The following is a 13,710-nucleotide window of genomic DNA, read 5'->3' on the forward strand; positions in this document are numbered from 1 at the left end:
TCTCCAGTGGTCTAAACTGAGAATGAATTTTACAGTGAAATAGGAGAACTGTTGTGTCCAGCAAACTTCGGAAAGGGCAATCTTCTTGTCAAATTGTTTTCCCCAATTATGTTTTGGTGACAAACATAATTGCTGGCTGGATGTTGGTTTGAATGAAAGGCTACATTTGTGAACTGCACCAGCATCAGCATGGGGTGGATGCTGGGTGTACAAATTACATGACAATAATATCACAGACTGGGGTTTAGGGGTTTAGGCAACAAGAACATGTTGGTCAAGGTTAGGGGAAAATCATGGTTTTGGTGAAATGTACATTAATAGGGTCTTTCCCTAACATTAACCAAGTGCTAGACATAACCATAATAATAAACCATAACAAAATTTGATACAGCTGTTGTCGCAGTTGAATTTCCTTCAAGATATATTTGTAATAATTTAATAAAGTAATGATAATTTCGAGGAGACAGGGCTGGTCTGGAGGGGATCTTTAATGATCTGAGGGTCAAGATGTATTTACACCAAAGCTCAAGGCCCCTGAATCCCAAACCACACCCTTTACAGGCTGCCAAAACAATCTGCCAGAAAACAGATTAGTATTACTTAAATACTTCCTTAAAGCAAACCAGCTTTAATTAATTAAAATTCCTAAAGGAAATTACTTAAGAGTCCTCTGGTCTCGCCCACAGTACTTTTTACTCAAGAACAACAGTTTTAGACCACAATTATTGAGGTTAAGCGTGTACTAATTGAGATCAAGGGTGTGGTAATACTGTCTCAAGGCAGAGGGAAGGCGAGTTGTTATGATGAAGATGTTTAGCAGGATTTACCAGTCAGGACATTTTGGTTACATGTTGTACAATTGTAAATTAATCGCTAATATTGCCCCAGTCTTTTGAGAGTGACATCTGCTCCTCTGTTTGTCTCACCAGGACGCACAGTAGATCAGCTTTTATGTTCCCTCATTTCCCTCATCCTTACAACTTGTGTATGTGTGTGTGTGTGTGTGTGTGTTCTTTGATTAAAAGTGTTATTTATGAGGTTGAAGTGCTGAGTACAGGACTTCTACACTGTACACTAAGGAGAGCATTACTACCACTTGCTTTTTACACACACACACACACACACACACACACACACACACACACACACACACACACACAATATGCTCAGTCTAAGTATTTTCCCTTCCTTCACACCCCCACACACACACACACATACACCCTGTTACACCAAGGTGAATTTTGTGCGCCTTGTGCATTTCTCATTTCCTTTCCAATGACGTTTTTATTAAAAGATAAATTGTAGACAGAGTTCTGTGTAAAAAGAACAGATTAATTCAGCTGTTGCTTAATTGCATCGGGGATTTAGGGGTACTCTTCTGTCCAATTTGCTAGTACAATTCCCCGCAAAAGCTCTCAGCCTGCTCCTAATCTGCAAACCAAGCAAGTTTTTTTTTTTCTTTCTTTCTTTCTTAAAAGACACTGGATTTATACTGGGATTAATAGAATGAGAGAGATGTAGCATCACTCACACAGTCCAGCTCTATCACTGAATTCAATTTCGCATATTTTCCTGTTGCTCTCACACCGCCCAGAGCATGCCTGAGTACGTCTTCTGTTACTAACCAAACCTCTCACTTTCTTTTGCATATCCCTCTGTTTGCTGAGGAGTGTGTGATTCGCCTCTCTTAACACATACACGCACACACACACACACTTTTACACACACATAACCATTCATTATACTCACTTGCAGGAGCTTTGATGTGACATAACACTTTTTATTAATTACATTGTATCACGACAGACTGGTCCACGTTCATAGAAATCATATCATCGTCATCACCATCATTACCATCATGACTCACTATGATCATTTCCACCACGCAACTGTATGACTGTTCAAGTTCTTCTGGTGTGTGTTTCTCTGTGTGTGTGTGTTTGTGTGTGTGTGTGTGTGTGTGTGTGCGTGTGTGTGTGTGTGTACCAGCAAAGCACAGATTGGTAGCATCAAAACTTTTGCTTTACTGAATAACAACCTGCTTTCAAAGACAGAACATTGGCTGCATCAGTCGGACTATTTCCAGCTTTTAATTACCTTGTGTTTCGCAATAGGTACAGCTGCTTCTAACATTTTGAAGAGTATTTTTAGGTATACAAATAACATTTTAACATCTCTTTTAATACAGAAACCTTCCAGCGTTTTTTGTCCTTTGTCCTATTTTAAGCCTCTTACAATCCAAACATCCACAAAACATTCAAAATCCTCCTTTTTTTCTACCACGGTGGCAGCAGTGAAACCCTTTAAACAAAGAGACAAATAGCACAGAATCAAAAAAAGAAATCTGGTACTGAAAAACAGAGATACTGCATATAGCAAAATTGGCTTCATTTTTTCTTTTTCTGTTTTGTTTTTTGCAGAGAAGCAGTTTTTTTTTGTGGTAATACATTCTTCAGGGCTTCACAAGCATCCAAGCACGCAGGTAATCTCAAAGATGACCTTTATGATATTTCAGCTCTCTTAGCTTAGACTGTGATGTTAGTGTTGTGAGAGAGAGGGGAGTAAATGTGATATGGATAATAATACTCCTTAAGTCGTGACGTGCATCTGGACCTTGTGTGAGATATGTTCCAGTCCAATGAATCACATGATTTAGACCAAACTCATTTACAGTAAGGAGATAGGCAACGGAAAATATCTGTAAATATTGCTCATATATTTCTGTGAAACCTAGGCTTTTGTAAATTGTGTAGAGAAGAAGGCTGATTTTCGAGTCATAAATAAAACAACTGAGTGATTCCATAAATCTTAGCTGCCATAATACCAACCTCAAACCTACACACCTAGGTAAAGTCATTTATCATGAATCTGTGAACAGCGACAACAAATCAGTCCCTGATTCCTCCGGTGAATCTCTTTGCATTTGAACAAGGATTTCGCTCGAGTCTGAGCCCAGCCTACGGATCCCTCCTGACTCACTCTGGCATCAATCAGCCTTCTCCAAACACACACTCACACACACACACACACACACACAAACACACCGCCGAGAGAATGAGCAAACATCGCTCTGCATCCCGGGGGCTGCTGTATGTCATTTTGTGTATTTGTGAGCCCCATGCAGCTTCCCAATTCTCTGCCCTCCACTTCTAAGACAAAAGAAGAAAAGAGTACAATCTAGATACTGACACAGTCTCGGACACAGCAGTTAGCGACGCTTATTTCTTTCAGCAGCTTATTCACATTTGTACATGTATTTTTGTTCATTCCTCTCGCTGTTATTTCATTTTACAAAATAAAAAAGAAAAGAAAAAGTAGCACTTCTAGAGACCAAAGTTTAAGACTATCACGTACAGTATAGGCAGCATAGAAGAGGAAAGTTGGTTGAATAGTCTATTTTACAGTAGGTCACTTGAATAAGAGAGAGAAAGAGAGAAGTCTGTGATTGTCAGTCCCTCCTTTTCTGAGATATCCGTTCATACAGCAGTTGTTGTTTTTCCTCCTTTTCTTTCCTGTGTTTGACCAGTACCTTTGGTCTGAGGCATGGATTCAAAGACAGCCCATCTTCAGCCACAGTTATGTTACCAGTTCACTGAGCGCTGCTGCGTTGTGCTGACAAGTCTTCATCATAACAAACATCCCTCTCACAGCCTCTTCCTTGAACTGTCAAAAAATCACTGCCATCCAACTTGACACAGTTCATTATTAAAAAAAAAAGAAAAAAAAAAAGAAGAAGAAAAAAAGGAAACAGCAGGTAATCTACTCTTTTGACATCTGAGTCGTTCGTACTGTGTTCGTTTCTCACAGTTTTTTCCAGCTCACACACAGGCCCTCACACGCCCTGCCCTCTGTTATTGCACAGAGATATTGTGTGGCAAGTTTTTGAATAGAGTCGAGTGTGCTGACTCAGTGCAAACTCTACTGTACTGTACAGCAGGGATGGATTTGGAGACCCTGTTAGCCTGCACCGGCAATGCTGCAGCTGTTACCTCTTGCATTCATGCGCTGACAGGTGACAATAATTTTGCAATATGGCAAACTAAACCTACAAATGTGACAGACTGGTGAAACATCCATCCCTGTTGTAGAGTGTACAGTGTACATGAGGACAGACTAGGTAGCTGTTAAGAGGGAGCCTGACATAAAAATACATATACACTCAAGATTATCTTACACATTTGCTAAAACATAATCTATTAAACCAGTGTTCAGTTTCAATCAGTTTGTTGTTGCAAAAGGCAACTTTAGATATAGAAAGAAATGTACAAAATGCTTCTTAATTTATAAATAATAATACTATAAATCAATAAAATCAACATCATTTTCAAGTTCACAAACATCAATACCATCAAGTGCCGTTGTTAATAAACAAATAAGACTTATAATTCCAGATTGATGTTTTACATCTAATTCAAATGGCTGTTAGTGAAACTGCAGTGATTATGACTTTTCAATATGTGTGTAAAGAGTAAAATATGCCCCAGTAAAACGCAAAAACAAACATTAAATGTGTTTCGTTGCATGCATGTGAGCTGTTGTATATACAGTGTGTCTGTCAGCGTTTGACCAGATATGTGAGCTGTACCGTAAGTGAGTGAAGTGGTTCTCCATCATGGGGATGTGTGGTGCATTATTGAGTTCATTTTCAGTTTAAGCTGTTGGTGGACTGCCAGTAAAATGTGTGAGGAGAATGTGTGTGTGTGGTTGAGGGCAGCCATAGGATTGTGATGGGAGCGTGAAGTTGAAGTTGTGGTTTATTAGAACATCTGCAGGCCGCAGTAATGGCGGATGCTCACTCTTACTTTGTCCCTCAGGACATTCACACCTCCTCTCTCTCCCTCTCCGTCCTTTTTTCACTCCACTGTCTTCTCATTCTCCTTCGTCTTTTCTCTAGATGACCCATTCCTACATTTTCTCTCCCACCATCTTCAACTTTCTACCCCATTGCTTCTGTTCTGAGCTCTCTCCCTTTCTCCCCATTTCTTCCCCAATATGCGTTATTACCTCTCCTCTTATTTCTCCTCTCCACCGCTCCTCAGTCCTCTCTCTGTTTTCTTCTCCTACTCCTCTCCATCCTTCCTTCTCAGCCATAAAACAATAAGTCTTGAATGTCTGTGAGGAGACTGTGCTAATGGAGCCCATTAGGCTGTAATGAAATATACATTACACCATTACAGAGGACGGGCCCTGGCTAAAGCACTGCACCGCTCAAATAATAAAACATGCACAATTCAATTTCCTTCTCAGCCCGTTTTGAGTGTCTTTCAGTGTGTGTGTGTGTGTGTGTGTGTGTGTGTGTGTGTGTGTGTTTGTGGAGATGGAGGGATGACAGGATAAGGTATACAGTGCGTGTGTGTGTGTTTGTGTGTGCGCGCGTCCCCTCTAGCACAGATGTGGTTTTCAAGGATGTCTGAGTGCTGAGAGCCTTGATGATTTAATATGGGTTGACCAAATGAACCACACCTTCTCCAGCGCCGTCGCCCACACATCTGACCGTGATCTGACCATTCAAAACCCAGCCTCCCTTAGCAACCTTTACACCCCCAATACCCCCAACACCAAGGCCTTGCAATAGTCAGACAGCTGCGGACAAATGAATCAATTGACCTCCGACACGAGCGCTTGACATCACAAGCGAAGCATCTGTCACTTTGGTGGGTGGGTGAAGGGGGGGGGGTTATCGTGTTACCCTGTGCTGTATGACAGTGCAGTCCAGGCCTTAGCAAAGTGATATGTAAAAGAAAACAATGGTAAAATGCAGTATGCAGATATGAGTGCATATATCCTTAAAATCATGTATGACAATCTGTTGCATGAGGAGATATTGTGGAGCTTTTTTACATTTCTAATATTCATCATTACAGTATAGTAGAATACCTTTGCCTTCTTTCTGAATAATTATTTGACCACAGCAGCTCAGTTAAGCCTCAGTTGGCACTGTATTGTTAGTCTTTTGTTGCTGCTCTTGCTTTTTTTTTTTTTTTTTGTAATCAGTGAAATTGGCCAACCAGAAATCATCCAATCTCACCTCCTGATTTTATCTGACAGGCAGAAACAAAACCAGATTGTGTTTACTTTCCCCTCCTGTTGTTTTGGTCATTATTCTGTTACAGTCAATCTACTGTATGTTAACCGGTGTGTTAATCGTCACTTGTGTAGTCTTTCCCGCAAGCCATGTTGGATGAATCTTCACATTAATACTCGTGTACAGTTCTGAGAGACAGACAGAAAGAAAGGACGAACAGACAAGACAAGGTGAGAGGGGAAAACACAGTGTGTTTATGGCTCGACATCTCACAGAGCCATTTCCTCTGAAACGTCTCACTGCCGTTCAGTCTCATATTTACACGCAAAGGATTGAAGCTTCTGGACATCCTCCCCCACGCTGCGCCTCCTTGACATTTCCGGATGTTCAAACGGGTCCTGTTGTCCGACAGGCAGCGACGAATGAGTCACTAAATTTAAAGTCCTGTTAATCAGGTTTCATCAGTTTAGCCCCAGTCAGTTTAAAGCATTTGAAAAGAAGGGAGAAGCTTTTTTTTCCTCCAAAGTTAAATTACTCTTAGTAAATGTCTCTTCGGGAAGGAAAGAGGGAAGGAATAGTGGTGCACAAAGGAGAGGAAATTGGTAGGGAGGACAGAAACGATTGGGGACGAGTTGAAGAACTTTTTGATTGCCTTTTAGAGTTTGATAATAGCTTCACATCCTGTACAGCGGTACCTTGCACGCACACAAACTTCATTCAGAGGTATCACCATGTTCACACACACACACACACAAACACACGCATACATGCAACCTCAAATGTTCATACACACTTGGATGTAACCATCCCCACCTTAACAGACATATTTCTCTGTCACAAACACACACACACACACACACACACACGCACACACACACACTCATAACTCTCTTCCGTCCTCCGCCTGCGTTCAGCCCAGTATATCCAGGTATACAGGCGAGGCCTTAGCCAAGTTGAGGAGCAAGCCGTGGATTTCTTTGATGTTGAGTCTCATGTGTGGCTCTCTCTGCCAGCAGCCCAGCATCAGGTCGTAGACTTCTTTAGGACAGGTCCTGGGGCGCTGCAGCACCCGGCCCTGGGTTATACACTCTATCACCTACAGAGGAAGAAACAGAGAAAAGAAAGACCTCAGGTTTGATGTCAGCCGTAATCTTGACCCTCTGTTGCAAAAGAAGAGAAAAGAAAAGAAAAAAAAAGCAGGCACAGCCCCAATCAATTCAAGCTGAAATCCATAACTTTCTGCATTTTCAAACTCCAGTGAAGATGATGGAGCATCTGCTTGGTAAAGCTGCTTCACCTGCAGTGGCGCACAGTGAGAATGTCAGAGTGAATAAATTATTTACTGAATTGATGAAATTACACTGCACTGGAGCAGTCATCCAGACAAATCCGATGCAATTCCTCAATAACTGTGTGAGAGTAAAGTCTCCACCGATAGATTTACCTACATAAACTGTACAATGAATGTAGTGTCTCAGCAAACTTGATATATTTCCTTATATATAAATGAAAAGAAAAATACAGTTTTGAGCTTTAAATCTCCTTGAGGATGAAGATTTGTGGATCAAGACACTTTGTTGAAACCTAGCTGCTGTGTGCAGAGGAAAGCTCTCCTCAGTACAGGGAGAATATATCATCCTCTGGCAGCAGTTTGGAAAATATCTATACTGTTATTTGCCTGTAATATAATTAAGCATTTTATAATTTCCTCAGACATTAAATACACCCTGCTGTGTGTGGAATGAATACCAATTATCGGCTTCTATTAAGCGCCCAAAAAAGCACCTGTGTCTTCCAAATCGCTAAATAACCATTTTGAAAAAAAACATTGTAATACCTGAAGATTACCATTAGGTATCTCTAAATTTTTAATGATCCGATCAGTAAGATTATTATCTTTTTGCCAAGCCATTACTAACTGGGAATCAGTTTGTGAGAGTCGATATAAAATGGAAATCTCATTTTGAAACAAAAGCCCATATCCTGTTTAGAAGATATCTGAGCCTCGAATTTTGGTCAGGAGGTGAGTGAACTGTGAATCAGCAGAAATCTGAGAGATATAAATGATAAAGAAAAGGGTGGACGGGGCTAAAGGTTAATTTTGGTCCTAAGGCGGTTCATGATGTTGAGGTTAAGGTTAAGGTGAAGGGTTGAAAGGCTCTGATGCAGCTGTGTTTCCTGGAAACTGGGTCAAGACCCTGGGTGTAGTGAAGGGAAGATTTGTAAGAGTTATTAATTATTCAGAGGCGACAGCCAATTGTTTACTTATTAATCTAATGCATAATAAGAAATGCATTTAATACGGCATTTCAAATTGAGCGATTTGGTTTCCTGTTATGTCAGTAATCTAATGTAATTTCAGTGAGTTACAATCATCTTATTTCAGCATCAGATATATTCTCAAACAGCTTGTCCCAGCTCTTATGATGTTTACACTGACTGAAATTGTCAAAAGCAGGAAGTTTTTTGTATGGGTGCAAATCAATGAAAATACTTTACTTTAGATATACAGTATTTTGCATCACTTTTACACATTTTGCCAAAGGTTCAGCCTCTTCAGTGGAATTTAAATTTAAGTTATGTGAGTTAAAAACATGTTTGGCTGCTGAGTATGAGTCTGTATCACAGTAACTAACCCACAGGCAGGCCAATAATTATTGTTAGTGGGTTTAAAACGGCAACTGTCTTGATAAAAGGTTAATTATTTAGATAATTTAGCAAAAGTGTCAAACATTCACTGGTTCCACCTTTGGCTCCCATATTGGTTCATTTTCTCAGTTTTAGGTGGTTTGAGTGGAGATTCTTATTTAGAACAAAATCTACTGACTGTGTCGCTGCTCGCTGTTGGTAAAACGACACTTAGGGAACAAAGCTTTTGTCCTGAGCAAAAAAGAACAGACACTTAGTTGCAGCAGTGCCACCAGACCACAAAATTCAGCGTGATCCATGTCAGAAAAAAGAAGGGGAAATATTGTGAGTCCTTTTCAAGAAAAGCCTTTCCACTCAAAACACAAGACACATCTGCTCCTGCACCAGCCTGACAGCGATGCCAGACAGCTTCTGCGCTTTAGAGCAAAACCAGCAAAACCTGGTTCCCCAGCTCTGCGTCTTACCTTACAATTAATTCAAGACATCACAAAATGATAAACAACTTATCAAGTTTCTAAGCCATGTGCCTTACCTTTATATAATGAGGTGACTCAGGCCGAAAGATTCACAAAATGTATACCTATGGGAAAACTGCTCACACAATTGATCAAATATTTAAATTTACTTGAACCAAAGGGCTGTTTCCTCATATCTGCGGGCTGCAACATGTTGTTTGCCATTACTTATTAAGCTGAAAGTGCTTCCAGGGGAACATTTACATAAAGTTTCTGCTTTGTACTTTTCACTACACTAATGTTTTGTTGTGATAGATCAGTAATGCTGTCTGCTGGTGTGTTTAGAGGTGTTTATAGAGGTGTCAGAGTTATAATAAGTGACTGTATTGTGTTCTGTACCTCATTGTTGGAGAGCTGGTACCAAGGCTGTTTTCCATAGGTGAAGATCTCCCAGAGAACGACTCCTAGACTCCAAACATCACTTTCCGTGGTGAACTTTCTGTACATGATGCTTTCAGGGGGCATCCAGCGGATTGGCAGCATGGTGTGACCTCCGACCTTTTAACGCACACACACACACACACACACACACACACACACACACACACACACACACACAAACAAGGAGAGAGAGAGAGTGTAAAGTCAGTATAGCGTAGAGTGAACAGAGGACAGAATAAAGATTGTGCGAGCAGTTAAGCATCTTCAGAGTCATCCCATCCTCTGACAGACATGACCGCTCTATATTCAAGTCTTTTCTTTTCATTTTATTCTGAGGCATCATGCATTTCGAATGCACGGTCACGCAGCTTTTCACATTTCTCACCAAGGTTCACTCAGAAATTTCAATACATTTTAAAATGGTGCTGCAAACATTTCATTCCTCCAAACTGCTGCCTGAGGCATTTAAATAAGTATGGTTTGGTGGTATGGCGTAGTAGATTCCATCATCTCCCTGACCGTAGCACACCTCAATTCTGATGAGCATATACTTTTATTTAACAGAAGATCGAGCGAGTATTGCTTTTTACATTCCCTAAAACGAAGAGGGTATATGCACTAATTTACTGGCCACCCATCACTATTAAATGGACTGCACTTACAGTATATAGCCCTTTTCTAGTCTCTAGTCCCATTGACCACTGAAAGTGCTTTATACTACAAGCCACATTCACCCATTCACATGCGCATTCATAGCTGTTTAGAGGATAAATAGATAAATAGAAAGTGTGTAATCAGCCAATGGATCAAAAGAAAAAAAAAAAACATTTGAGGAAGCAATCAAATGTATGCTATAAAATGTGTGAGCCAGAATAAACTATTGCAGAATACAGTATGTGTACTGCTAGTGTCCTATGCAAGTGGATTTCAAGTAAGAAAAATAATTAAATTTTGACCCTATTCATTTTAATTGTTGTATCAAACAATATGATGAGTCCCAGTGATTCTCGGAAAGCAGAAATCAACTGCTGAGGAACTCACAGGCACTCTGAGAGACAATTGGTCATTTCATTATTCTCTAATCTGAACTGAGCCTTTGGAGCCTGTTTGATTGTCGTATTCATTTGATGTTTGTACTGTTCATAACCACAGACAGCTCATTTCAGACTCCCACAGACTGTGACTGTAGCCTTGAATGGGGTTAATGCTGCGGCAGAGGTCCGAGTGTGAAACACTCTTCATGCTCCACCAGTGACAAAAGGTGAGAGAGCACCTCAGCCTTAAAGTATCATGTAATTACAGTACTATGTTTGCATAAAAGCTATTGTGTCTTACATATTAATTATGTCTCAGTGTCGCTCAGCCATTAAAAGAGAGAAAACAGTATGCTTAACCCTTTAACACAGTTTCCCCCCTTAGTAGCTTTAAGTATGGAATTAAAGCTATATGATGTTTACAGTCATGCCATCCAATAGGAAACATTCTACATATCTGTTAACCAACCTGATATATTGATTATCATAGGAAACGTGGGATCTCCACTAGAATCTAAAATAACATTTTTAGGGTTTGAACATTGTTTTGCTGCACAGCATGAATTTGCAATGACGGACCTTCTGGCAGGTCAGTGAAGTTCAGGGGGCTTAAAGTTAAATTCGTCAGTGCTTGAATTTTTAACCCTAACCTATTTATAGTAGAGCTGAGTGAAACATAACCTTGTATACTGATGCTGTTCTCTCTCATACCGAACCTCCCCTCTACCCTCACTCCTTCTCTTCACATGAATCTACCGACCAATCTGCGCTCCATTGCTCCACACAGACAGCACAATCCATTCTCTGAGGTTTATGCTTGTTATTAATGGCTTGGTATCCACACTTGGCCTGTTTCTATGTTATTCAGTGGGTTATTTAATGGAGTAATAAAATGTGCACGGTCACATAGATAGCCATCAGGTTCACTGGTACGTCCTGGGAACCATATCTGCCTTCATCTCCGCAGCTCTTACTCTTTATAACCAGGCCCTCGCTTTCCTCTCTGTAATGCCACGTCTCCCTCCTTGTTTGTCTGTTTCTCATTTACATTTGCCTGTTTCTGTCAAATTCAAATGTGCTTTATTGGCATGTCCATAATGAAGGTAAGTTCTGCCAAAGCAATGTAAAAGGGTTACAGTGTAAGAATGATAATATAGAATGCTGTAAAAAAAAAAAAGACGACATACATTACACTAAATACACTACAACACACTATACATTTACTTTTACACTTTTATCCAAAGCGACTTCCAAGCAAGGGACAACACTGAAGCTTCACCATACAACACTATTTATACAACAAAATGCACATTTTCTTTCGATATTCTTAATCAAAATCTGATGCTGGTCTCAAATGCAAATCACAGACATACACCGTGTATAATATAATAGATACACTATTCTCAACATGGTTGACATATATTTGACGGGACACACAAAGTACCGTTTGGTCATGATGAAAACTGGGACCATTTTAAATCCTGTTTAAATTAGATAGATACATCTGTGGGCTAAACAACTACAGAGTTGTGTTAAATTACTTTAGAAGCAGAGTGTTGATAAGTTTTATGGATACGGAAGACCCCAAGTTATGGTATTAAAAAGTTTCTTGTGCTCACTAAGTAATCATTGTTAAACTTTGTTAAGAGTTCAGAGTTACTGAAGAACCGAGGCTGGTCCAGACAGCTCTGTATTGTGGGTAAATCTGACACTCAGAATTCAGATAAAAAGACAGACAGTAAATATGAAGCACCATAATAGATATTGATTTGGGACACGGCCATTGTTGATTCTACTCTGTTCTATTCTGTTCTATAGACAGTCTTTTGACAGTATTTATTATTCACTGATGTGTCTGAACCTGCTCATGTCCATTAGTCTTTTTGTTTTATTCATCATTGCTGATCATTTCCCCCTGATGGTCTGAAATATTAATATTGGGCTCTTGAACTGCTGTGGTACATTTTTTTGTTTGTTTCTTAACTTTGTGTGTGTGTGTGTGTGTGTGTGTGTGTATATATATGTATGTGCATATCTGAATTAGAGAGTATGACAGAGAGAATGAGGAGAAAACAAAAGGGCAGTCTCTTCAACAAGGCTGTAACAAGGCTGAATTGAAAGAGAAAACAGAGGAGAGAAAAGAAATGAAGGAGCAGGAAGGGAAAGCCTCAGATTAAATCTTCTTTTGATTGGAGGGGGAGGGGCACAAAAAATTTACAGTGGAGAAGTCTGAAGAATAAGCGCTTTTAAAGATTCTCACTGACGGTGCATCAGCCCCGTCTCTGTTTTCTCTTTGCTGTCAGTAGCTTTGTCGTCAGTCTTTGTCTCCTTTGCTGTTCCCTTCCATCTCTCTCTCACTTGTTCTCACCTTCTCTCACCCTCTCTAACCCGCCTGTCTCCCTCTCTCTCCCTCTCTGTCTTATAAATATGCATCATTCCAGCTAGATCACTGCCTAAGTGTTCCAGGAAAGCCTAAAACAGGAGGAAGAATAAAGCAGAGGAGGGCTGTGGGCTCTCTGTAGTGACCTGCTGGAGGCTGTGGTATCCATGGCAACTGGACTGGTTAAAAAGAAAGCATTATGGGATGTAGTGTAGGAGGAGGGGCCTAGGTGACTAACTCCACCTACTCTTTGTTACACAGGAACCCTACCTAAAAAACTATTTCCAAGAATGCTAGTGTCTATGCATATGTATGTTTGTGTGTGTGTGTGTGTGTGTGTGTGTGGTGTGTGTGTGTGTGTGTGTGTGTGTGTGTGTGTGTATGTGTTGGTTGACATGACATTTTTCAACAATGTTGCTTTTTTTTATATACAACTCATCTGCAACAGAAATTTGTTTTCAAGGACATGTCATGCTGCTTCGATGATGTTATTAACGTAGTAAGGAAATGTTGTTCAGTTCGAGACACAAATATGCAGACAATGAACTTATAAGTAAAATGCTTACACACAATATATTTATCTCTCACTAAAAAACATCATCTTTTAGTACAACGTAAGACTACAGAGTCATAAAGAACTATCTTCAGGGACAAGAAGAACAAGAAGTCCTGATCTGGTCCCCACTGAGCCCTGATCTCAACATCATGAATTCAGTCTGGGATCTC

General features: G+C 40.1%; 1 protein-coding gene across 2 annotated transcripts in view; it reads right to left on the reverse strand.

Annotated features, from left to right (window-relative positions):
• Positions 1-2,071: 2,071 nt before the first annotated feature.
• Positions 2,072-13,710, reverse strand: part of ntrk2a (neurotrophic tyrosine kinase, receptor, type 2a) — an 83,690-nt gene continuing 72,051 nt past the window's right edge. For both annotated transcript variants that reach the window (XM_056375607.1, XM_056375608.1), the window contains exons 19-20: positions 9,529-9,687; positions 2,072-7,121 (exon numbers count right to left, since the gene is read on the reverse strand). In XM_056375607.1, coding sequence (XP_056231582.1) covers positions 6,936-7,121; positions 9,529-9,687 — 345 coding nt within the window. In that variant the 3' untranslated portion in view covers positions 2,072-6,935. The remainder of the gene's footprint in view (positions 7,122-9,528; positions 9,688-13,710) is intronic.

Source organism: Seriola aureovittata, chromosome 5, assembly GCF_021018895.1.
Source record: "Seriola aureovittata isolate HTS-2021-v1 ecotype China chromosome 5, ASM2101889v1, whole genome shotgun sequence".
NCBI classification, from domain to species: domain Eukaryota; kingdom Metazoa; phylum Chordata; class Actinopteri; order Carangiformes; family Carangidae; genus Seriola; species Seriola aureovittata.